General features: G+C 40.4%; 1 protein-coding gene across 11 annotated transcripts in view; it reads left to right on the top strand.

Annotated features, from left to right (window-relative positions):
- Positions 1 to 24,440, top strand: part of DENND1B (DENN domain containing 1B) — a 208,350-nt gene that overhangs the window by 41,039 nt on the left and 142,871 nt on the right. For all 11 annotated transcript variants that reach the window (XM_015247064.3, XM_072948774.1, XM_072948769.1 and 8 more), the window contains one exon: positions 20,562 to 20,605. In XM_015247064.3, the coding sequence (XP_015102550.1) occupies positions 20,562 to 20,605 (44 nt within the window). The remainder of the gene's footprint in view (positions 1 to 20,561; positions 20,606 to 24,440) is intronic.

The raw sequence follows: 24,440 nt of genomic DNA, 5'->3' as shown, positions 1-24,440 counted from the left end.
AATTTAAATGTTTTCCTTTGCCAAGCTTAGATTTTTATGTGACTTTTAAGAGAGTATGGACATACTCCTCCAAGCCAGACATCTGTTATGTATAAGCGTTGGTCCCGCCCCCCCCAGGAATAAATGTATTCCTTTTGTTAAGCTTGTTGGTCATGACCTCTTGAATTTTCAGGCTAATCAGCATCATGGGTTTGAAGGAAGCACATTTTATTTCTCCTAAAATTTGGGAAATCAGTTTATATTGCCGTATGGGCTGTGTGACAGAAATGATTTATTCCTTAATTCTGAACGCTTTAAACAGCGGCTGTGTGGCTGTCTCTTACTCATCACTGTCCATCTGTAGTCTTTTGAACTATTCTGATTATTCTGTAGTTTCTTCTATTTTTTTTAAATTATTAATGTAGTAAGTAACAGGCAATTTTGAAAAAAGAAAAAGGTTATTCTTTTTCATACAAGTAACATGAAAATACTCATTTTTGTGCAGTCTCTTTCAGATTTCAATGGGAGCTTACTAATGTGGTTGTAATCATATACAATAGAGTTTTTACTTAATAACTTTCTATATTGCTTGCTGCTGTGGATGTGAATTACAAGATTATGTATATTTAAAAATCTGCGATCCTCCCCGCAGCCATTGTAAATATTCATGAACTCACCCGTAACTTAACACGCTTGAGAGAATTCATTTATTGCCATGATATGACCAAATATAAATTTGTCTGATGTGTTTAATAATTATAGATTTAGAAAAATTTACAAATAGTTTTTATAAGTGTGGTTTGGCTCATGTGCCATTATACTTCCCGTTTCTAAATTTTAATCAAATACATGCTTTGTGGTTTACTATTTCTCCTTTGTTCAGTATTTTAAAAAAACTTGTAAAATAAATAATTGTGACATGTGAAAAGATATATTTTCTTTTGACTTCTGCATTTTGACCACTATTTTCATGAGAAATAGCTAATGTAAAAACTGGAAATAACAAAAGTCTGTTGTAGTTTTTTAGTGTATCCTTTAGTCGGGCAGATTTTTAGGTGCAGGGGATTAGACTGTTGTAAATAAGCCCGTGTATTATGTTAAGAGAGTGCACAGAGGAAGGGGTGGTATGTCAATAAAATGCATTTACTGACCCATGTGTGAATTGGTGACCGAGATTGTTAAAGCATTGAGTTCTGAAAGTTTTTCTCTTATCTTTATGCTCAACAATGGAAAGTTTCACCGTATGGTCAAATAACATCTTCATCAGGTTCTCAACAGGGCACCTCAGTTAGTTTTCAGCTGAGTGCTTGACAGGATTTTCTCGGGAGCCGGCTGCATGGGCGTCTGGACGCGGGAGCCCGGGCTGGTTCTGTGCGTGCTGAGCGGGAGCAGCCCCTCTGATGCCAGGGCCCCACGCTCAGGCCACGGGGACAAAGACGTGCCTTTTGTTCCCCAGGAGAGGGGCTAATCCGACTGCTGCCCACTGGGAAGAACCTTTTATGAGAGGAGAAAAAACTTTCCTGGAAGGTGAAGGGTGAGCAGTTTAACCTCTGACCGTAAAATAAAAAAGCCAGTAAGGGAGGGGGCGTGCTGTGCAGGGGAGGGGGTGAGGTGGGGGGGCAAGAGTAGGAACCTCCCCCGGGGTCTCCGTGCAGGGGTTTACAAAATCAGGTCAAGCAGATGACTCTGAGAGATGGTACTGGAGTTCTGGTAAACCAGGCACATGTCCAAAGGTGTCTTTCGACTTAACACGCTTAAACATAGGTGTTTAATGTCTTTATTTGAAGAGTACTCCAAGAGTAAAATACTTCATTTGAAATATTTGAAGTCTTGCAGACTATAATGTAAATGCAAGAAACAATGGAAGTGTATTATTATTATTATTATTATTATTATTATTATTATTATTATTATTATTATTATTATTTTGGCTTTTTCTCCCTAAATTAAGAAGCTCCATTAACAGACTTTGCTCAGTTCTGAATATTTATTTTCTTGCTGCATGAGGATAGGAGCCCGCTCATCCTTTTTTCGTGATGTTCTTTATGTGGTATGAGCACGTTATCTTTACAGACAGAGAGCAGCAGGGCCGTGTGCATCTCTGAACGCATTAAGATGCCCTTCCATCTGATCGGGGCGTTCTGGTACCCGTTGTGTTAGCCCTGGTCTCTGGGCGGGCGGAGTTAGTCTGCAGCTCCTGACAGGAGCAGGTCACGGTCCTGGTGTTCCACAGCCTCTGAGTCTGTGTCTCCCTGTATTATCAATACTGGGAATTTAGTTATAATCCAACTGGAACTGACAGAAATTAAGCTGGCTGTTAGTCACTGGGTCACCCGCCCTCTTGAATCATCCGGTCTGGGCTGCTTGCTTCCCTGCTCCCCTCAGTCAGATACCAGTCCTGGATAGTCATTAAGGTCCTCTGCGTTGGGGCTCGGAGCTCGGCTGTCCTGATGTGTGCGTGTGCTGGGGGCGCTGTGGAACCAGCAGCCAGCTCTGCGGGTGGGGGTCTGAGGGGAGAGGAGGCAGGTTTACGTGACGAGGAAGAACTAGCTCGTAGTAACCTCTCGTTTGGGCTGATGCATTACCTTCGTTCACTGTGGCCACGTTTCCACATCTGTATCTCAGTGTTTCTTCCTTCTTGCCTTTGTTAAATACAATATTGCATTTGAGGCATAAAATACCTGCCACATTTGAAGAGTTGGGTCTTGTTAGCATAGGCAGTGGGGGGCCACTGAACATTTGTTTGGAGGGAGGCATAGTAAAGACACTTTCTTGCGAAGATTAATTTAGTGGCAGAGGGTTGAGAAGGCTGAGTCGAGTGCAGGGAGACTAGGTGGGTCATAAGGCTGGAGAGCAGGGGGGACGCGGAAGAGGAGGGGTGGTGACAGCTGCCGTCACAGCGAGATCTAGCACGATCAGGATGCGGGCTGGACGGAGGATGGAGGAGGCACACTGGGACTGGTTCTGGGACTTTGAGAAAGCTCTGGGGCCTGGGTTCCATTAGCAGAGACGGATGGGACTCAGTCTTAGGTGCCAGTGTGAGGTGCTGGTGTAGTGGGATCGCTGGAAAAGTTGAGCACGAGATGCAGAATTTTGCTGTGTGGATGCTGGTGAGCAACTCTGTAAAGTGCTTACGCTTAGATGTGTCCTGTGCACACATCTGTCTGTAATCTCACATGACAGGTTATTCTTGTGAATCTGCATTTGCTCCTGCAGCCTACTTAGAGAGAATCACTGTTTTCTGCCTGAAATACATGGCAGTCTTTTTAGTGCGTCCCCAGTAACTTGTTACGTATATGGTTTAAGGAAAACAAGTGGAAATTACTCTAGGGCTTAATTATTTGCAAGCAAGTTCAGACTAGTAGCTCTGTGCCCCTTCCACAAAATGTTTCTTGTTGCCAGTATCTGTGTTATATTGACCTCAAAGGTTAATGATGTATGTCCACGACTACTTTAAAGAAATTCTCGCCACCAACTGGGAAGACATTAGACATAAAACAACGTACTTGAGTTAGAAACAGAATGTTTCTTTGCATCTCTGCTTCTTTCATTTGTTCTTTTATAGTCTTATCAGGAAAGACCTAAAAATTCATCTCGTGCGACTGAGAGCTGGAATGTGATATCTAGGTTACGCACACTTTGCTTATCATTGCAAAGTTTCTTAGTCTTTACATTTTAAAGGTGTTGCCCCAAAGTCCTTAGGCTTCTCTGGCTTCAGGGCACAGGTGACACCGTGTTGGTATTTAAACTTAGATGTCGACTGCTCGAGAACCCCTGTGTGAGGACCTTCCAGGTCTCTGTCCCATTTTGAAGTGTTCATTCTTTTTAAATATTCTGTGGGCCCCTCTGAGGTCTCCTGGGTGTGCCCCAGCTGCTCTGCTCCGTGTCTTTGATCTCGATGCCTGCCTACGGTCATCGCACATCACTGGTGCACTCAGTTCTCTAGACTTTGGAGTGCTCGGGCTAGGATGATGCTGTTGACACTGGTTGGTGCCGACAGTGATGACATTTGCCCTCGTCCTGGGCTGCTTGCTGGTTTCACTGTTGCTGTTCTGGGTTCCTGGACTGCCGTTTGTGATGGCGTCACCAATCTCAGCTCTTTGCATTTTCAGTGTCACTTCACAGGCTGGATCGCAGTTCTGCGAGTGAGTAAGGAGGTGGCCCCTAATTGTCTCGGTCAAATGAGTTCTGCAGAACTAGAGCACCTTTAGATTTTACAAAACACTGTTCTTCCCTTCCCAGAGTACTCACATGCCGCCAAGACACTGGGTCAGGTCGGAGTCATAGAAAGTCTGCTGTAATCTGTTGGGAGCATTTCCCTTTGACTCCTCAGCCCTATTGCGTTCAATCTCAGGACGGTGGGGCATCCTGTTCGTTTTATTTTATCTTCCCCCTTCCCTCCTATTTTACCACAAATTGTCCATACATGTATGAATCCTAGTCCCAGGAATACCTAAGACCAAAGTTCTTTTCCCAGGAGGTTCATTTTATGTGCTATCTGAATTACTGCAGTAGTTATAACTGCCTTTGTTACTTTGTTGTCTTTCGACTTATACCCAAAACAGCAGCCAGGTGATCCTGTTAAAATATGTCAGAGTGTGTCACCTCTCTGCTCAAATTCTGGTGTGGGTCCCCTCCCTGGGGGGCGAGCCGAGTCCCTTCTCGTGACTGACAAGGCCCTCGTTCTGCTTGCTCCTCCTTGTCTCTCTGACCTCCTGCCTCCTTGCTTTTATGTTTAGTGTGAACAGATACAAGTTTTTCAAGGCCTTAGTCTTTTTCAAGGCTATATAGTGTTTCATAGCATAATAATACTATAACCATTTCCATTCTAATGGGCTTGTACATTATTTCCAGGACTTTGTTAGTTGCACAGTTGCAAACAATGATTCAGTAAATATTGCTGTGTGTGTATATGTGTGTGTGTGTATATATATGTCTGAGTACATTAAATATATCATTTCTTGCATTTCATACTTTTCTTTTGGAGAATTAACTTTTTACTATGCTACAATCTTTCAAAGTTCTTTAGCAAGCATCCATATTTGGTAAATATCTTAGTTCTGTCTGTCTTAAAGTATCTTTATTTTACTCATATTCTTGTTTATACAGTTCTCAGAAGACAGACATACTTTTTCAAAAGTTTCAAACACTAGACTCAAAAGTCTAACCTGCTATGGATTATATTTTCGTAAGATTCCACTGTCTTCTGGATTCCATTGCTGTCTTTGGGAAGTCTGCTGTCAGTGTAATTATGTGTGTGTGTGTGTGTGCACGTGCGTGCGCATGTGTGTGTATAAATTTAGAGTTATCTCTTTTCCTCTAGGATGCTTTTGAGGTCATGTATGGCTTTTTGTACTCTGTAATTTCATTATAATGCCTCGCCATGTCTCTTTCTTGAGATTTTGCTTGGGTTTGCTGTGATTTCTAATTCTGAAGATTTATGTCTTTTACTGCTTTTGGAAAATTCAGTCATTATTTATTCTAATATTATTTCCATCTTTCCCTTGTTTTGTACACCCCAGCCTCTTAGATCTGATCTTTTAGAACTTACATAGACCATATTATCATTCTAGTCTCCATTTTTCTTAATCTCTTTTATATTTCTCATTTTGGGAGGGGTCTCTGTGCCTCATTCTGTTTAATATCTTTTGTGTCTGATTCATTTTACTGTTTCCCTTTTAGTTTTATATGATCCACTTTTTATTTCATCTATTGAGCTTTTAATCTCATAGATTATATTTTTTCCATTTCTGAAAGCCCTGCTTGTTTTCAAAATTGAGCTTTTTTTTTAACTAAAAAGGAATCTCTCATTGTTTGCCCATGTTTTGAATTCTTATTGTATTCTCTAATCATTTAACAAATCCTTATTATATATGCTGTTCCAAATAATTTCAAAATCTTAAGTCTTTGAGGGGAAGGGTTTCTAATCCTGTTGTTTGTTTCTGATGGCTTACAGATTTTCTGTAGTAAATTTGAATTGCAAACATCTTTGGCAAGACTTGGGTTGAGTGTTTCTCCAAGAGGGCAGATGTGCTTGCCCCTGTCACAGCCTGGGGACGCCATGTTTCTAGGATGACAGAATCCATTCTTAGACTCTGGAGGTACAAAGATAAGTAAGATGAGGAGTCATTGCATTTACAGTAAGTCTCTATGAATTTAGGTGTTCATTTCTTTTACATTTAACTTGAGTCTAACTTGAAAGTATTCTGAAAAAACAGATGCATGATTTAGTTTGGTTTTGTTTCATAGCTGTATTTTTCATTTTAAAATTCACTTTTAAATGTTTTCAGTAGTTATCCTTAATAAAGCTCACACAGATTTTAATTTTAGTAAACTCTGAGTCATTTTAATAGTCAGTATGTTCTACTTATTAACTTTGGCTTATTCGCAAATGATTGAAGCTGTGTTATATCCAAGAGGACCAGGAGTCTGCTGTGTTTCAAACTGTATATCAAACAGGAAAAGCTTTGGCCCAGTTTGCCCTTGTGCTTGCAGTTATTTTTTGGTGGAGTATGAAAAGTATTTTAAGCGTTATAAATAAAATGAAACTGCATTATGAGTTTCAATTAATTTTACATTTCTGAGGTTTCTTGTTAATGCTATTTCTTGAAAATCAATTTTAGTTCAAAGAGTTAACTATAATGAGTACTGTGAATATAAGCATGTCTTCTTTTCATTTAATCATATACTAGTAGAAAGAATATATAAAAAGCAACGTCTCAGGCGCTGGTCTGAGAGCTAACTTGAAGCGTGGCCTCTTGCCTGCTCTCCTCTTTAAGGGAATCATAACAAAAGCTGTTGCCTTAGGACATGATGAACATCTCAGCTGCCTGAAAGGTATTTCAGTTTTCGTATGAGAGATCATCTTTCTGTAAGCAGTCTATTAACTTTTCTCCCCCTCCCTGCGTTCTAATAAAACTTCTGTGCCGGCTCTTAATGATCGGTATCTGAAAAACGTCAAAACATTGATTCTCAGCTGTGTGTTCCTTGTCGTAGATTAATCAAGGTTGAACATCTGTGGTACAGCATTTCTTTCCCTTTTTTGTTGTTGAGGTTTTTTTTTGAGCTCAGGAAGGGCCCTTGGGACAGATGGCCCCTCACTGATGATGGTTCGATTACCACGATCACCCACAGCTTCATAGGAGTGCGAAGGAAGGAAATTGCTTTCTTTGTCAAGGTGTTTTCAATTCAATTCTCACCCATTAGCCCTGTTTGGTTAAATTTGGAATTACTCTATCAGGTGATTGATGAGGGTTTCATTTTATCATAATAGGTCGTGTTTAAAAGGAGTGGAAGCAGCGAAATGATATATCAAACCTGCTGTGGATTATATTTTCTTAAGGTTCTTTGCAGTTCCTTTCTCATTACCATAGCTAGAATTTGCTTATGTATAAGCAGAAAGAGCTTCATTGTTCTGAGTTGTGATGCTAATTTTAGATCGTCCTGGGAAGAAACATTTATAAAGGCTAGAACTATTCCTTGAATTGCTTCTGTGGTTTGAATTTCAAAAACACCAAAGTAATCTTACAGTAGTAGCTGTTTAATTATTCAGATGATTCTTCAGCGTGAAGGTAACAACAGTGGGGTCGTTATGTTAGATATTTCCATACCACTGCTCGTATACATTTTAAGTTGCTTTTAAATTTAAAGTTAAAAGCGCACACTTGCAGTTACCATTTTGTAACTGGTTATAAAATAAGTCATCTTGAAATAATAATTCCATTTCCTTAAGGTTTTTGTATATGTAAGTCGAACTCAAACAAGTAAGTGGAGAACTATTTTTGTTCTAGAATGAAAAGACACCGATTTGAATCTGTTAGTAATTAATATCCTGTTTTAGATTTCCTCACATACATATTTCCAAATATTGTTCAGAGAAATTCTATAGGGTCTAGGCCATTAATTTATGAAAATGTTTAAATATTTAGCTTGCTGAAAATATTTTCTAGTAGATAATAAGGAAAATTTCTAAACTTGTGAGAATATGCCTTAAACTGCTGTCCATTCAATGAACTATAAAATCACAGATTGAGAAATTCGAGCAAATCGGGCTTATCTGTAGTGTGCTTTTATGGGCAGCAATGTATTTTGGACAGTTTGTGTATTAGAAACAAGGACATCTGGATTCTAGTCTTGGCTCCAGCAGATCTAGCTTCTGACATGAATACAATGTAACTTCCCAAGTATGAATGGTAAAAAAGGATCCTTAAGGCCCTTTTTCATTCAGAAAACTCTGATTCTATCCATACATAATGACCTTTTTTTTTTGAAAATTCCAAAAGAAAAAAAAAAGGCCCTAATTTAGTTTTTACATTCACACACACTGACATTTATCCTGTCTGTTGTTCAGTTTGGAACTAATTGCTTAAATTCTGTGAAAGAAAGACTGTAAGAAAGCACACACAAAAAGTATTTTCTCAGACATCATACATGGTGAGGGACAAAAAGACGTTTATCTTATTTAGATGTGGACTGTCAGTGTGTACGTATACGGCGTAGAGAGAGAGAGAGAGAGGGGAGATAACAGACCTTGGATCTTTATGTCTCTCTAGCTGTAATTCCCTACCCTTGTTCCTTAAATCATGGGATTCCAATGTCATAAAACACTTGAGTTTGAAATAAAATTATTCCCGTTGTTACACAGAAATAGAATTACAGTTTTAATAGTAACTATTAGCACTGAAATATTTTAAAAACATTTTGGTAACATCTTTCTTGCTAAAATTACTTCCTGCTATCACTGTCATGGTTAATGTTTCTTCCCAGCCCTCTGAAAATAGACCTGTTGCCAACTAAAATATATATGTACTAGACGGAATTCTGAATTACTCACTGCCACATTTTAAAGAATATCTTCAGTCAACAAATACCAAATTCTTTAACGTGTGGTTCATGTTGAGGGACATGTGGTCTGTGCTGTTGGTTCTCAAAGTGTGGTCCTCCCATCATCAGCATCAGCATCACTTGTTAAAAGTACAGTTTTCAGACTCCCTTTGACCTCTTGCCTCAGACGTTCTGCAAGTGGGACCCAGTCATCTGTGTTTAACAAGCTCTCTGGGCACTTCTGCTGCACACTAAAGTCTGAGAACTGCTGAGCTGGTCTTTTAAGAAGATGCTAACATTTTACATTAACATCTGTTAACTTGAAAATAATTTATCCAAACACCTGACCATGTGTGCTTTATTAAGATTTGTTAGACGTAGTCAGAATTTAATATTTTTCAGCAGTGAATTTGTTTTCACTTTTACTGGTGCTAGTCATCTTTAAGTTTGTAATGTTATGCAATCTCTGATACTTTTTTTGGGGGGGTGGATCGATCGGTAAAGACTTTTATTAATGTCTCATTGGAATGAATGATTATCTTTCCACCAAAGCTGTAAATCTGTTTTTCTGGAGTGCTTGCCAAGGAAAAATGGCAGGATACTGGGCTTCTGGATCTCTGGCTGCACTAAGGTCGTCTGCGGCACTAAATGAAGGAGTGAGTTGCTTCCTAAATATATTTTGTGTGTGTGATCAGGCTGGATATTAATAATTACTGAGTTTGCAAACGCTTTGACAGATGTCGTGAAAATTTCAATTTTAGGGGTCTAATGTCAGCAAGATGGTGGAGCAGGAGGTCCCACCCTGTACCCCCCCAACAAAGGCAAACGATTAGACAGCTGTCCATAAACGGGAACAGTCCTGGGAGAGCTCTGGAGCTCACTTAACTTCAGCAGCGCCGCGGGACAAAGACTTGAGAGTAACCACCGCGGGAAGGCAAGAGCCCTGTTCGCCTGCATCCCCATGTCCCGCAGGCCGGCACTGCTCGGTACCGGGAAGGAGCTCTCCAGCGAGAAGGTGTTCCCCTCGTAGGGAAGGAGTGGTGGGGTGAGTGACCAGGTTGCCCAGCCTTCCGGGGCACCGCACGGGGGTCCTGCTTCAGTCCCACCCACCCAGAGGCCGGCAAAGCCCGGAGACGGCTGGGAATGAGGAAGACAAACAGGCCACCGAGAGCTGCCACGTGGTGGGAGCGCTGTGGTTCGCCGTCACGGGGGTTTGCAGGTGACCCGGCTGGTTTGACCCCCTGCAGATTTTAGTGGCTCTCACCCAACAGGTGTCTGTGTTTGCTGACACCAGCCACCTCCGTCCCTCCCCTGCTGGGCCTGGGAACCGCCCCGGCAGCCAGCCCAGGCCTCTGAGCTGTGCAGTGCCCCGGCCGACCCCCACTGCTGTGTGAGCGGCCGCACCGGCATGCCACCTGCCTCCGTCCACTGCTGTGTGCACGCCTGCGGGAAGGCCACGCAGCCCTGAGGGAGCATGCGGACAGTCAAGGCCCCGCAGCGGCCTGCGGCCTGGGTCAGGCCCTGTTCTGTCCCTGGCCTATACCGCTGTGCTGACCCAGCAGGCTCTCCAGCTGGACCCTCATTACCAGTCTTCTTCTCTGTGTGCTAATGGCATAACCCAGCAGCCAAGAGCATACCACTGCCACCGGCACCTACTGCTGTTTGTCCTGGTCCCTAGTCACTGGACCGGGAGGCGCTGTTGAGGACCCTCACAGCCCTTGCAGCCTCAGTGGACCCCCTGCAGTACTTGCCAAGGACCACGCAGTTGTACCCCAATGGCCTGAGCTGATGACCCGTCACACGCCCCTGCGTCCGGTGCTAGACCTGGTCACAGCACACTCCAGCATGCCTCCATCCACGGGTCAGAGTCTTCCCTTACGGAAGTCAGTCTGTAACATCTGGAAGTAACGGCTGCTTCTTCAGATGCACAGACACATATCCAGGACCACAAGGATCATGAAGAATCGGGGAAGCAAGGCTCCATATTAATACTGTAATATGGTGATGTGTTAACCAAAGGAGCACGGTAGACCTCCAGCAACTGGCCCCAAAGAAATGGAGTTCCAGGAATTGCCTGACAAAGAATTCAAAATAATTATTCTAACAATGCTTAGACAACTACAAGAGAACATAGAAAAGCAATTTAAATATATCAGGAAGACAGTACAAGAAGAAAATGAGAAGTGTTACAAAGAGATAGCCAATATAAAAAAGAACCAAATAGAAATTTTGGAGCTGAAGAATATAATGACTGAACTGAAGAATTTAACAGAGACCTTCAGCAGTTGGCTGGACCAAGCAGGAGAATCTGTGAGCTTGAAGACAGATCATTTGAAATAAACCACTGCGTGGAGCAAAAAGAGGGAAAAAATGAAAAAGAATGTTGAAAGCCTTTGGGTCTAATGGGACACCAGGAAGACAACCAGTCACATACCACTGGAGTCCCAGAAAGAGAAGAGAGGAAAAAGGGGGTAGGAAACGTGTTTAATGAAATAATGCTGAAGAACTTCCCTAACCTGGGGAGAGATTTGAACATCCAATTCGTGAAGTTAATATTAATAGGTCACCCAGAAATTTAAATCCAAGATGATCGTCTTCATGCCACATTATAATAAAACTGTCTAAAATCAACAACAGAGAGAATTTTAAAAGCAGTAAGAGAAAACCAGTTTCTCTCAGGAAAGGGCAAACAACAGAGTTTTCAGCAGAGACCTTGCAGACTAGGAGAGAATGGGATGATATATTCGAAGTGCAGAAAGAGACTGCCAGCCAAGAACACAGCTGATCTTGAACAGTGTGGGCGTTAGAGGTGCTGACCTCCCCACACCACGCAGTAGAAAATTCATGTGTACTTTACAGTCGGCTCTCCTTACCTGCATGCAGCTCTGCAGATCATTTAGTACTGTAGTATGTGTTTACTGAAAAAATCTGCTTATGAAGGGATATGTGCAATTCAAACCTGTGGTGTTCAAAGTTCAACTGTACTATACCCAGGAAAGTTGTCCTTCAGAAATAAAGGTGAAATAAAGACTTTCCCAAGCACACAAAAGCTGAGGTAGTTCATCACTATTATACCTGCCTTACAAGAGAGATTGAAAGGACTTCTTCAGCCTGAAATGAAAGGATGCTAACTATGAAAGCATATGAAAAGGAACAACACACCGTTGAAAGCAAGTGTATGGTCAAACTCAGGATGCTCTAATACTGTAATATGGTGGTGAGTTAACCACTTGACTCTGGAATAAAGGTTGAAAGACAAAAGTATTAAAAATAGCTATAGCTACAGTAATTTTTAAATAGATACACAGTATAAAAAGATGTACAGTGAGACATCAGAAACATAAAATGCATGTGAGGGGGAATAAAAGATAGAGTTTTTGTATGTGATCAAAGTTAACTTGTGATGAGGTTAAAATAACTGTGATATCTCTTAAGATTTTTCAAGGGTAACCACAAGACAAAAATCTATAGTAGATACACACAAAATAAAGACAAGGAAATCAAAGTATCTTACTATGGAAAATCATCAATTCACAAACGAAGACAAGAAAGGAAGAAGGGAACTACAAAACAGAAAGCAGTGAACAAGATGGCAATTCTATGTCCTTATCTATAAGTGATTAAATGTAAACGGACTAAATTCTCCAATGAAAAGGCATACAGTGGCCGAATAGATAAGTGAACAAGACCCAGCTGTATGCTGCTTACAAGATGCTCACTTCCATTCAGACACATATAGGCTCAAAGTGAAGCAATGGGAAAAGATACTCCCTGCAGATGGAAACCAAAAGAGAGCAGAGGTAGCTGTATTTATAGATAGCTCTATTAGGCCAAATGGGTTAAGTCAAAAACAATTACAAGACAAGGACACTGTATAATAATAAAGCGGTCAATTCATCAGGAGATTATAACAATTGTAAATATGTATGCGTCCTACATCAGAACACCTGAACCATCAAGCAAATGCTGACAGATCTGAAGGGAGTGATAGACAGTGTGGTGACAGAGCACTTCCCTACCCTGCTTTCAACAATGGGTAAATCATCCAGACAGAAAACCAGTAAGGAAACTTTGGCCTTTGACCATACTTTAGATCGAGTGAACCTAACAGAGGTATACAGAACATTCCATCCAACAACTGCAGAATATACATGCTTCTCAAGCACACATGCAACATTCTCCAGGATAGGTCATATGTTAGGTCACAAAATAAGTCTCAGTAAATTTTCAAAGTTTAAAATTATACCAAGTATCTTTTCCAACCACAATGGTGTAAAACTTGAAATCAATAACAAGGGGAAAACTGGAAGATTTACAAAGATGTGGAAATTAAGCAGCACACTCTTGAATACCCAGGAGGTCAGACATTAAATTAAAAGGGAAATCAAAAAATATATTGAAACAAATGAAAATGGAAATATACCAAAACTGATAGAATTCAGCAAAGGCAGTACTGAGAGAGAGGTTTATGGCAATAAATATGTACATTAAGAAAAAAGAAAGATCTCAAGCAACATAACTTTATATCCCAAGGAACTAGAAAAAGAACAGGCTAAGCCCAGAGTTAGCAGAGGGGAGGTGATAACAAAGATTATAGCAGGAATACGTGAAATAGAGAATAGAAAAACAATAGAAAAGAGCAACAAAAGTACGTTAATTTTTTGAAAAGATAAATAAAATTGACAAATCTAGTTAGACTTACCAAGAAAAAAAAAGAAGACTCAAAGTGATAAATGATAAATGGTATCATTACCATTGATACCCCTGAAATCCTGAGAGACGACTGCGGACAAGTGTATGCCTACAAGTTGGGCGCCTAGAGGAAGGAGAGATGGATGCATTTAACCATTCAGATATGTAACGACCAAGTCTGAATCATAAACAAATGGAAAATCTGACCAAAGCAAGGAAGGAGATTGAATCAGTAATCAAAAACCTCCCAATGAAGAAAACCCAGGTTCAGATGGCTTCGTGGGTGAATTCTTCCAAACATTTAAAGGAGAAATTAATGCTGGTTTTTATTATATTCTTCCAAAATATTGAACACTCCCATACTCACTTAATAAGACTAGTATTACCTTGATGCTAAAACCAGATGAGGATACTGAAAATAAAGAGACCTACAGGCCTGCTGTGGAAACAACCTGAATGTCCATCAGTGGATGAATGGATAAAGAACATGTGGTAAATAAGTACCGTGGAGTGTTACTCAGCCCTAGAAAAAAGGAAGGCTACCTTGCTGTTTGCAACAACATAGGTGGATGCTGAAGGTGCTATGTTCCGTGAAATAAGTCAGAGAAAGGCATATAACCATATGACCTCACTCAGATGTGGAATCTAAAAGCATTGAACTCAAAGAAGCGTAGAATGGTGGTTGCCAGGGGCTGAGGGCGGGAGATGGAGAGATGCTGGTCCAAGGGAACAGAGTTTCACTTACGAGGTGAGTAAGTTCCAGGGCTCCAGTGTGCAGCCTGGTGACTGCGGTTCACAACCCTATGTTGTGTATTTGATAGTTGCTACGGGAGTGGAGCTTTATTGTTCCTACCATAACAACAATAGCAAAAACAGCAAGTAAGCAATTATGTGAGGTAAAGGATGTGTTAATCAACCTTATTGTGGTGAAGATTTCACAGTGTATACGTTCATCAAATCATCTCACTCTACGCCTTAAGCTTACACAGTGTTAGATGTCAGTTATGTTTCAATAAAGCTGGAAAAATTATATTTCAGCTATGATTCAATTCCACACTATTGTTTTTCACATAATAGTATATGTAGAAAATATGTATATGGTACATTTTATATGGTATATGCATATAGTATACATATACTATTTATAGTAGTATAAAATATTTATATGGCGAACTTGAGTGAACATGTAAGACTGTTCTATCAGATGATCCTTGGGCGGGGGGAGGAGAGGAGGGAAATTGATTTGATAATTTTCAACACCTACCTCTGATCACAGACAGAAAACATCGTCATTTATAGGTGTAAATCTGGAACTTTAGGCACCTAATTTCATAATTACAAATATTCCATTTATTTATTTTACTTTTTTCCTCAGTCCAACAGTCTTCTGATATATGCAGCAGATTTTCTGCTGAAAATACACTGTTTTAAAATGCATTCGCATGATTTGGTATAACATTTAGTACTAATGGATTTTACAGGGAAAGAAAACCCCACTTCCCTTTTTATTACCTTTAGATCAGCAACTCACATCTGAAACCAGCCTTCTGTTTAAGTGCTTTTTCCATCTGACAGAAACCTCAGCCCTGCCCGCGTCTACTAGTCGTCTCTTGCACCTTGGCTGTTGGATGACGATGGGGAAACACCGCGTCGTTGCCGTTAGACACTAGGTTGGAGGCTCCTCCAAGCTGAGTGCTCACCAGTGCCCTAAACAACTAACTCATAGCTCCTCCTGAGGCCGCCGACAACTTCCCTCCTAGCAGAGAGCTTTGCCCCAACTGCACCTGAAATAATTAGCAGCTTTTACACCGAACTCTTACCTGTGCACCACACGTTCTAAAACTCCCTTGCATCCACGTCTCTTCTCCTCTTTTATTTTTCCAATAAGAATGGGAACCGTTTTCCAGCTTCTGTCCAGGGCTCGTCTCACTGTCTGGGTCAGAAGCCCCTCTCCTGTCTCCTCAGCGATGTTTCTCTCTCCTTTTCTGCCTCTCCCGGCTCACCGGTTCCCATTTTCATTTAGACACATTCAAGGCTGCATCAGAACGGGGGGAAACCGAACAAACCCACCTGGCCTCACCTCTCTCCTCCTACTCTGCTCTCTTCTTCCCCGCGCAGTCTTTCTGAGATACAAACACTGGCTTTCCTTCCTCATACTCACCCCCTAATCTTCTTAAGAAGATTCCCTTCCTTCCCCTGGAGGGAAGTGGAATACGATTGCCGTTCTTCAGCTGTCACCTTAATGTTTTGCCACATTTGAGGATTATTTCTGACGCACTCTCTTCCCTTGACTTTCGTAACAACACGCTCTCTGGCTGTCTTCTTCACATGTTCCTGGTCCTTCCTTCTCACTCGGTTTGGTGGCTTCCTGTGACACCTTGGATGCACGCTGAGCTCTGTAGTCGGTCCCCAGCTCTCCGGCTTCACTCCTTGACATTCCCTCTCTCCTACTCTGCATTCTGGATACGTGACTTTTCTTTTCTCTCAATTTCCAAAATGATTCTGCTTTCTTTTAACCTCTGAGACTTCATGCACACTGTCTCTGCATCCTGGGACGTTCTCCTCTGCCCGCTCTGTACCTCAGATCACCCTTTGCTTGTCTTACTGAGGCGGTGGTTTGCGCGTGCTTTTCTCCGTGAAGTGGCGCAGTGACCGTGTGGGTTACACTGGGTTTGCGCTGCTGCCCTGTGGTATCCCGAGCCTTTAGCTTGACACCAGTGAAATCGTGTTGCATTGTAGATTCAGGTGCCCTCCTTTTCTATACGTTGTAAAGAACAGCTTTGTTTAGTTCACCATTCCATCTCTGTAGATGGAATATTTTCTCGAATGATTCTTGCTCATTTGTATTTACGAGACATCACCATTCTCTCATTAGGAACGTTTTTTGAAATTATTAAGCCAGTGAATTCTCAGGTTGAGTTCAGGTGTTCCTGCAGGCTAGCTTGTTTGCACAAAAGTAGATAGCTCGCTGACATTTTCCTCCACGTGTTCTGTAAGGCTTTGGTGGGCAGGGACTTTTCCTGTGCCTTTAGCACTGCATAGATTTTTAAATGAAATAAATTGAACTTAAGTGGGACAGAGAAATTTATTGATCCTGGAAATTACTTAAAATAGCTGGTCCTCAGATCTCAGAGATCTAGTTTCGGACATGAACTAGCCTTATAATTAAGACATACTCCTCATTGTTTTGGCTTCAGTTTCCTCATTCGTGAAGTTCTGGCTCTGCCACATAGGTGGATAAGCACTGAAAGCTATAATCAAACAAAATACTAATATTCTATAGTCTGCCTTTTCAAAAGTACATAGTGTCTGAACTGTGATTTTTACAAGTATGTAATTTTAAAGATATTCATCTATGAATTCCACAGAATTAAGTAAATATTATTCATTTATGCAAATCAAGAGTTTTTTTTTTCCTGCGGTAAAAAAATAGTGTACTTTAAATCACAGTAGTATGTTAAATTTTTTAATTTTTGTTTTTAGTTACAGGCCAGAAAATGTGAAAGGTCTGATTGTAAAGGAAATTAAAATATTACTGAACTTTTTTCACTTTACATTAAAAAAGACCCTCAGTCAGGAACTTGGAATGCGTGTGTGTAATGCACTAGTAAGTCATTAAATACGCTCCTCCCAAGTGTGCTGATGTAATGATAATCTGTATTTTTCTCACTGCACTGCAGCTTTCTCTTATTAAGATAAGAGATTAACTACATTTATGTAAAAGTCAAGTTATGTAAACTTCCTTTCATGTTTATTTGGTTTCTGGATTGTTGGTGGCAAAGTTTCTTTCTGAAGTAAGATGTGGTGTCTCCCCTGCATTACGGGGAGGCATCGGAGGGAGGAGAGATGGTGTGTTAGCCGTCCAGGGCAGTGGGGCTTCCTGCCAGGGTTCCCACCCTTTCACCCATAAAACCAGCATGAAGTCGCCCTGACTTTGCCAGATCAGATCTCGTATCTGGAACGTAATTCTCAGCGAACAGAAAATTTCAGTCTTTGTGCATAAATTTGGGAATTGGATTATTACTGTTTTTTTCAGGGTCCTTCTGTTTCTTCCTCCACAGTCTTTGTAAAAAGCTGCTGCAAAGATGTGTCAGACATGGGGTAAATCTAACAACACAGGCAACAACTAAGTGAATCCATTTCAAAAGATGGGTGCACATGATTTTAATAAATTTTGGGGGTGCTGAAGTGTAAAACTCATCTAGTGAAGATAGAAGAAACAGGATATCTTCCACTACATGATGAAGCCATGGATGGCATTTCATGTGTTCACTTGTTCATCCTTTGTGGAAGAACCGCCGGTACTGGGAAAACCAGTGTAGTGGGGATGCAGCAGAGCAACGTAACTGGGTAAGGGCTGCAGACACTGCGGGCAGCCTGTACAGGCCGCACAGCCCGGGGAGCGTCCTGGTTTTAAGACACAAGTGTAAGAAATCTGTCACAGTTTCTCAAATGCTAACTGTGAAATTGAGGTTGTTTAAAAGGGATGTTTAAAATATTCACATTGAAACTCCTTAACACCGCTATTTATAAGAAAGAATTATTCTTCATTTCTGTCTGATGATTTGTTTATAGGACCGTTGGTTAATATTAATTTATCAGGGTAATAACTTTTGTTTAATATTTTATGAAGATTCCGTCATACACTTTTGTTTTATGAGATTCAAGTCTTAATAACTACCATTTTGGTAAAACTGCCCCATAAACACACACACACACATTTACAACATAATCTTCCACAGGACATTAACGTCTTAGTATTTTAGATGGTCTGTAATGCATGTCACATTCATTGTAGAAAAGTGTACATTTTGTTTTACGTGAAGGCATAGTCATTTAATATTGCCTCCATAAATTTGTAATGCGTTTTCTTATACAAGGTATTTTAAATGATTTTTATATTAATTTATGTAGAAATGTTTTATTCCTTAGTAAGTAAAAAGGTTAATTGCACAAAGCATGCTTTCTTTTTTTTCAAGTTAAAATATTTGGAAAAAAGTCTTTTGAGCTTAATAAATCATACAGCAAGAGGAACCGGCTTGTGCTGAAAATGCTGCTATGTAATTATTGAGTTTGGGGATTAAAAACTTGTTATGCATCCTCAGACTGTATTTTTAAAAAAGCAGAATGGAATAGTGGAGAGAGTGGGGCTGAGCTGTAATTTTTCACCGACTGGGTACATAAAGTGATGTCTTTGATCCAGCAAGGCCTTTTACCTGGAGTGGGATTCAAATCCTATGGTGTCGGTGGTACTGGTTACTTACACTGGGCTTTCCGAGGTGTTTCATAAGTAACGTCACCCATGGCACACCATCCTTTTAAAGCACATTTACGGTATTCAGAAGTATGTTTTTGACAGAATTAAAAAGTAAGTATGCAACCAAAATATTTATTAGTGCTAACTGAAAGGACTTCCTTTTATTGTGTTAAGTAGAAGAGAAATATTGTGAAGGAGTAATGGAAATGGAAAACCAGCGGGAATATTTGTAAAACAACATTGATCTTTATCCATGAATAACTAGATGTAACATATTAGGAAAATTTCTCTGAAATGCCCTGGAAATTGTATTTTAAGTAAGCTTGATGCCTCATGCCTGCCAGCTTATCTATTATTTTAGAAACTTCTGTGTGGAGTTGCAAATATGAAATTTCAAAAGTGAACCTTGGTACAAAATAACATTATTCCAGTGTTCATAAATTTTTATTTAGGATTTTATTTTATTTTTTTAAGTTCAAATATAGTTGATATATAATAAATGGAAGTTACAGGTTGTACAACAGACTGATTCACAATTTTAGAAGTTGTATTCCATTTACAGTTACTACAAAGTACTGGCTGTGTTCTGTGTGTTGTGCAGCACATCCTCGTGGCTTACTTAGTTCATACATAACAGTTTGCTCCTCTTAGGCCCGTGCCCCTGTCTTGGCCCTCCTCCTTTCCCTCTCCCCACTGATGACTACTAATTTGTTTCTTATATACGAATCTGTGTCTTTTTTGTTATATTCACTAGTTTGTTTTATTTTTTAAATTTCTCATGTAAGTGGTATCATACAGTATTTGTCTTCCTCTGTCTGATGTTTCTCTTAGCATAATGTCCTCCAAGTCCATTCATGTGGTTGCAAATGGCAAAAGTTAATTCTTTTTCATGGCTGAGTGTTCTTTCAGTGTATGTGTGTGTGTGTGTGTGTGTGTCTGTGTGTGTGTACCACATCTTCTTTATCTGTTCTTCCATTGATAGGCACTTAGATTGCTTCCATATCTTCAGAATGAAACGTAACGCTGCTATGAACATTGGGGTGCTTGTATCTTTTCAAATAAATGTTTTCATTTTTTTTTGGATATATACCCAGGGGTGGAATTGCTGGGTAATATGGTAGTTCTCTTTTTAATTTTTTGAGAAACCTCTGTGCTGTTTTCCACGGTGGCTGCATCAATTTACATTCCCACCAACAGTGTGGGAGGGTTCCCTTTTCTGCAAGTCCTCGCGGACATTTATTGTGTTCTTTTTGATGATGGCCATTCTGACAGGTGTGAGGTGATATCTCATTGTGGTTTTAATTTGCATTTCTCTGATGATTAACGATGTTGAGCATCTTTTCATGTGCCTGTTGGCCATCTGCATGTCCTCTTTGGGAAAATGTCTGTTTAGGATTTTAAATGGAAACTTGGAGTGATGTATTTTGGTCTGTTTTCTGAGGGTTGTAATATATTTGATTACATATTTACCCCATTTATATATATTTTTTCAAATGAAAGCCAGTGTCTTCAGTGGAAATATATATACTTATATTTCAGAATCTTAAAATCTAAGATATGTAAAAAGTGAGCTGCTAAAAGAGATAATGATTTTTAATAATCTGACCAAGCTATTATTATTTGTTTCCCAAAAGTCATTAAAACCCTTCAAAGGGCAAAATACTTAATTTGGAAGTTTATTAACTGTAAATATTTAAAAAAAATTAAAAATTATTTTTAAAATTAGCTCTGCCAGTTTTGAGTATTTTGACAAGACTGTTGCTGAAGGTGTGTTCCTTCCTCTGTTTAACGCCCTGTCAATTATTTGCAGATCCGGTGGTGTTGTGGAAGTTCCCAGAGGACTTTGCAGACCAGGTTGGAACCGCATAATTTTTTTAAAAAAAATTTAAAATTGGAGTTATTATGATTGTTACTACTGTTACTGCTACTGCTACTTCATATGAATTGCTATAAGTATTTTGTCTTGATCAGCTGTGAGAATAAAAAGCCATGTGTGCAGAATACATGGAAAATCTTTTAAAGTTACCAGGTTGACGGGGGTGAAGAAGCCCTTTTCTTAAAACTAATAAGAGCTGAAGGTTTACAGTTTCAGCGTATTTTTACACTTTTAGTCTATTTGTGGACTATGTATTTGGAAACATTTATACGTTTCCCCTTCACAAAGCCTTGATGATACCATAGTCTGTTGTGTGTTCCTCTGTAAGCTCTGTGAGGAAGAAAGTGAGAAGTTAGTAGTAACTGCTGTGAATCCTTGTCACAGTAATAGTGGAATTATTCGCATGTATAAGTGGAGTTGACAATATTTTATTATTTATAATAATTATTGTCTGTAGCTTATTTTCTTAAAAGGGGAGACTTTGGAATGAATTTACTGTCTTTGCATTTTAAATTATGCTCTTCTCTAGTTCTTTAAGTATTTGGTGTGACTGAAATGAGTTATTTTGACATGACATATATGTCAGTAGAAAAACTTTTATAATTTGCATTATGGATTTATCATTTTGAAGTGAATTATATAGTTAATGGTACAAATTTAAATTATTATATAAATAAGCACTTTTTCTGGATATCTTTTTTTATCTGCAAAGAAATGGAATAAAACAGTCTTGTCACTGTTAAAATTATAAAATGATAACATTACAAACTTTAAGTTCACAGATATGATTATCATAATTTACAAAAATGAAAGCTGATAAAAGCATTCATTTAAAGCAGTTCATTCAGAAATAAATATGCAGACACATGTGATTTTGCCGTGGAAGAGTTAAGTTTCTACTCATGAAAATCAGTATATGAGATTAGGAAATTTCACTGTAAAGGTGATTTGAAGGAGCATGTTAAGTATTAATTAGATCTAGTGCAATCCTTGACTGTCGTTTCACATAAGAAGAGAGTATGTGCTCTTAGCTTGCTTTAGCCATTTAGAGAAAGAACAGGTTTATACATGTCTTAAGTATGTAAACCAAGTCCCCACAAGAAGGTGTGATTTGTACATGGGAGGCTTAATTGGGTTTGTTCCCCAGTCAGGTGAAGTTAGAGCCTTACTGACTCATTTTACCATTTGAAATGCTGTTCCTCTGTTGGTGTTACCAATTCTCTCTTGTCTAACCTCCTGTCCAAATTTATTATTATTATTTTTTTTTGGTGATTTCTACCTCTTCAGCTTCCTCTGAGAATTCCCAGGGGGTCTGAGGGCTCCTGACTCTGGGTTCACATAATGGTGCTAGTGTCCTTGTCGAGGTCTGCTGCAGTAAATTTTTCAGTGAGACTATTGCTGTTCCTCTTTGTGAGTGATAAACTGGTGATAGGAATTTCTTAGCTGTTGCTTTGTTTCCCGGACTTGTGAGGTCAGTGGAACATGAATAAGCCCTCACAGCCTTAGTGAGATACACAGGTGGTCAGCTGTGTCGTGGCGGTGGTGTTCCTAACCCCAGGATTCCAGTTCACAGCAGTTCTCATGGTCCTTTTGAAGGTTAGAGCTAGAAGAAGCTTGAGATACCATTTTGTCCAACTTCTTCATTTTATAGCTAAAGAAACCAGCTTCACGTGCTCGTCCGGCCAGGGCCCTGCGGAGTGCTTCTGCTGTATGCTTTCCAGTGACGCTTCTGACACTACGGATGACACGAGCACCCTGTGTGTATTTCGCACCCTCCTCATCTTTTACTGCTTCCTGTGCTAATTGTCTGCCTCTTCCTAAACAGCCTTTTCACTAGATCTGAGGCTGCTTCAGTAGTAATCCTACCAGAGCTCTTCGTTCAGCTCTTCCCTGCACGTACTAGGCACCGTACCAGTTGCTTCTGTGGTGCTTTGTCTTCACGCCTCCCCAGTCCTGCTAGGACACAGCGTCATCCCCCACACCGAGGCTCGAGTTAGAAACTGTTCAGGTATCACCCTGCTTAGAAGGGGCAGAGCGAGAGTCTGAAGACAAGTTTGTCTAACTCAGAAGCATGTGCTATTAACAGGCAAGCTACATTGTTCTTTCTGCTTGGAATGCTGAGCCAAACCCTACTCACTTGTTTTAGCTCTTTTTAAAAAAAGTTTATTACGTTTTTCCCTCATAGTATCCTCACAGTTTGAAAGCAGTGTATTTTATTGTTTAATCCAAAGAAATAATACCGGCCCATTTTCCTCCTTGGTTCTGCCACGGGCACTGGTTCATCATGTGCTGCTTTGCAGGGCTTTTCTTTGTTTTGGCAGTGGAGGAGCCAGCGGGACAGCCCAGGTCACATTTCAGGAGCTGTCATTGTTTGTTTTTTTGGTACAGCAGAGATTTTTGTGTAGGAGAGTAGGAGACGAAACTATCAATGCTAATCGGGCCGGGTCTTGGCAACAATTAAAGGCCTTGCTAAGAGCTGGTCCTTCAAATGGACTTAAGGAGACTGTGATGTAACAAAATAAGTGTGTAAGGAGTGTTAATTTGGAAGTGATTCCATTGTGGACTGGTTGTGGGAGAAACTGGAGGCAAGGGCATTAGTCAGTAGTTCAGCTGAGGAAGGAGAAGGATCTGGAAGAGTTGGCTCCATTAGGAGTGAGAAGGGGGTGTGTGTGCCCACCTGGACAGACTGGCACACGTTTCCGCAGCAAAGGCGGGCGTATTCAGGATCAGCAGAGAATTGCAGCTTGGAGTCTGCAGCCAGGACGGGCCAAGTACAAGTCCCACAGGGCAAGGGAGGAACACTTTCCTGGAGGAGAAGAGGAAGTCAGGAGGGCTGTGTAAACAAAGAGCCCTGGCTTCGTGTTGGCGGTGTCCTTGGGCTCCGCTGTGGCTGCGGGGTGTGAGAGCTCCCCCTTCTGGTCTCTCAGCTCGATTTGGTGGCGGTTTCTGTTGATTATCTTTTTTACAAGTGTAAAGGAGGGAAAGAGATTGCATGTAAAGGTGTTTCGGGGGGGCATGGGGTGGAGAAGGGTAAAGAAGAGAGGGTGAGTTTCTCTCCGAGTTTCTTCAAGAAATTGTGAGTTATCTTCCGCGCAAGTGATGGAAAGGCACTTTGGGGAGTGAGGAAGAGAGGAGAGTGTTTGCAACCCTAGAAAATACAAAGGTGTGACTGCACTTGAGATTGCCAAACAGATTTAGCTGTTGTCAGATTTAAGTTTTGCAAATGCATTGAGGGCTGTGGCTGAGAGGATTAACGCAGAACGAATCTTCCCTTCCATGACGCTGATAATGGCAGTATCTCCTATTACATTTGTGAGAGGGTCACCACTTCTGTACAAAGTGAGTGATTTTGTTTCTTTTTGGGGCTGTCAAGCTCAGCTGTCCATTGCTCTCATTTTCCTGTTCACATTTGTACTTAATAGCTTGAGACCGTTTTTCACAACACTTAAATTTCCCCCTACTTTCTACTTGTCGTTTTCACGGTTCGCTTTTCTGGAGCGTTGATGCTTGCCTATGCCTTTGGCCTTTTAAGGCCATGGTTGGTCTGTGTTTCTTGAGGGAGAGGAGTCAATCTTTGTGAGCGTAATATACTTTTAGAGAGTGGTCAGAAATAAAATCTTACAAATTCTGGGATCGGACAGATGTGTGTTTGAGTCGTAGCTCTGTGTTTACAGACTGAAGTGTTGCTTAAAGCAAGATACAGAGTCTGTCTTAATTCCTCATTTGCAAAATAGGGCTGATTTTACTAATCTGACAAAATTAGAATCAGAACGAATGCTCTGAAGTCCATAGAGTGTAGCACCTGCCGCACAG

This window comes from Vicugna pacos, chromosome 23, assembly GCF_048564905.1.
Source record: "Vicugna pacos chromosome 23, VicPac4, whole genome shotgun sequence".
NCBI lineage: Eukaryota > Metazoa > Chordata > Mammalia > Artiodactyla > Camelidae > Vicugna > Vicugna pacos.
This window is presented reverse-complemented; position numbering and strand designations above follow the sequence as displayed.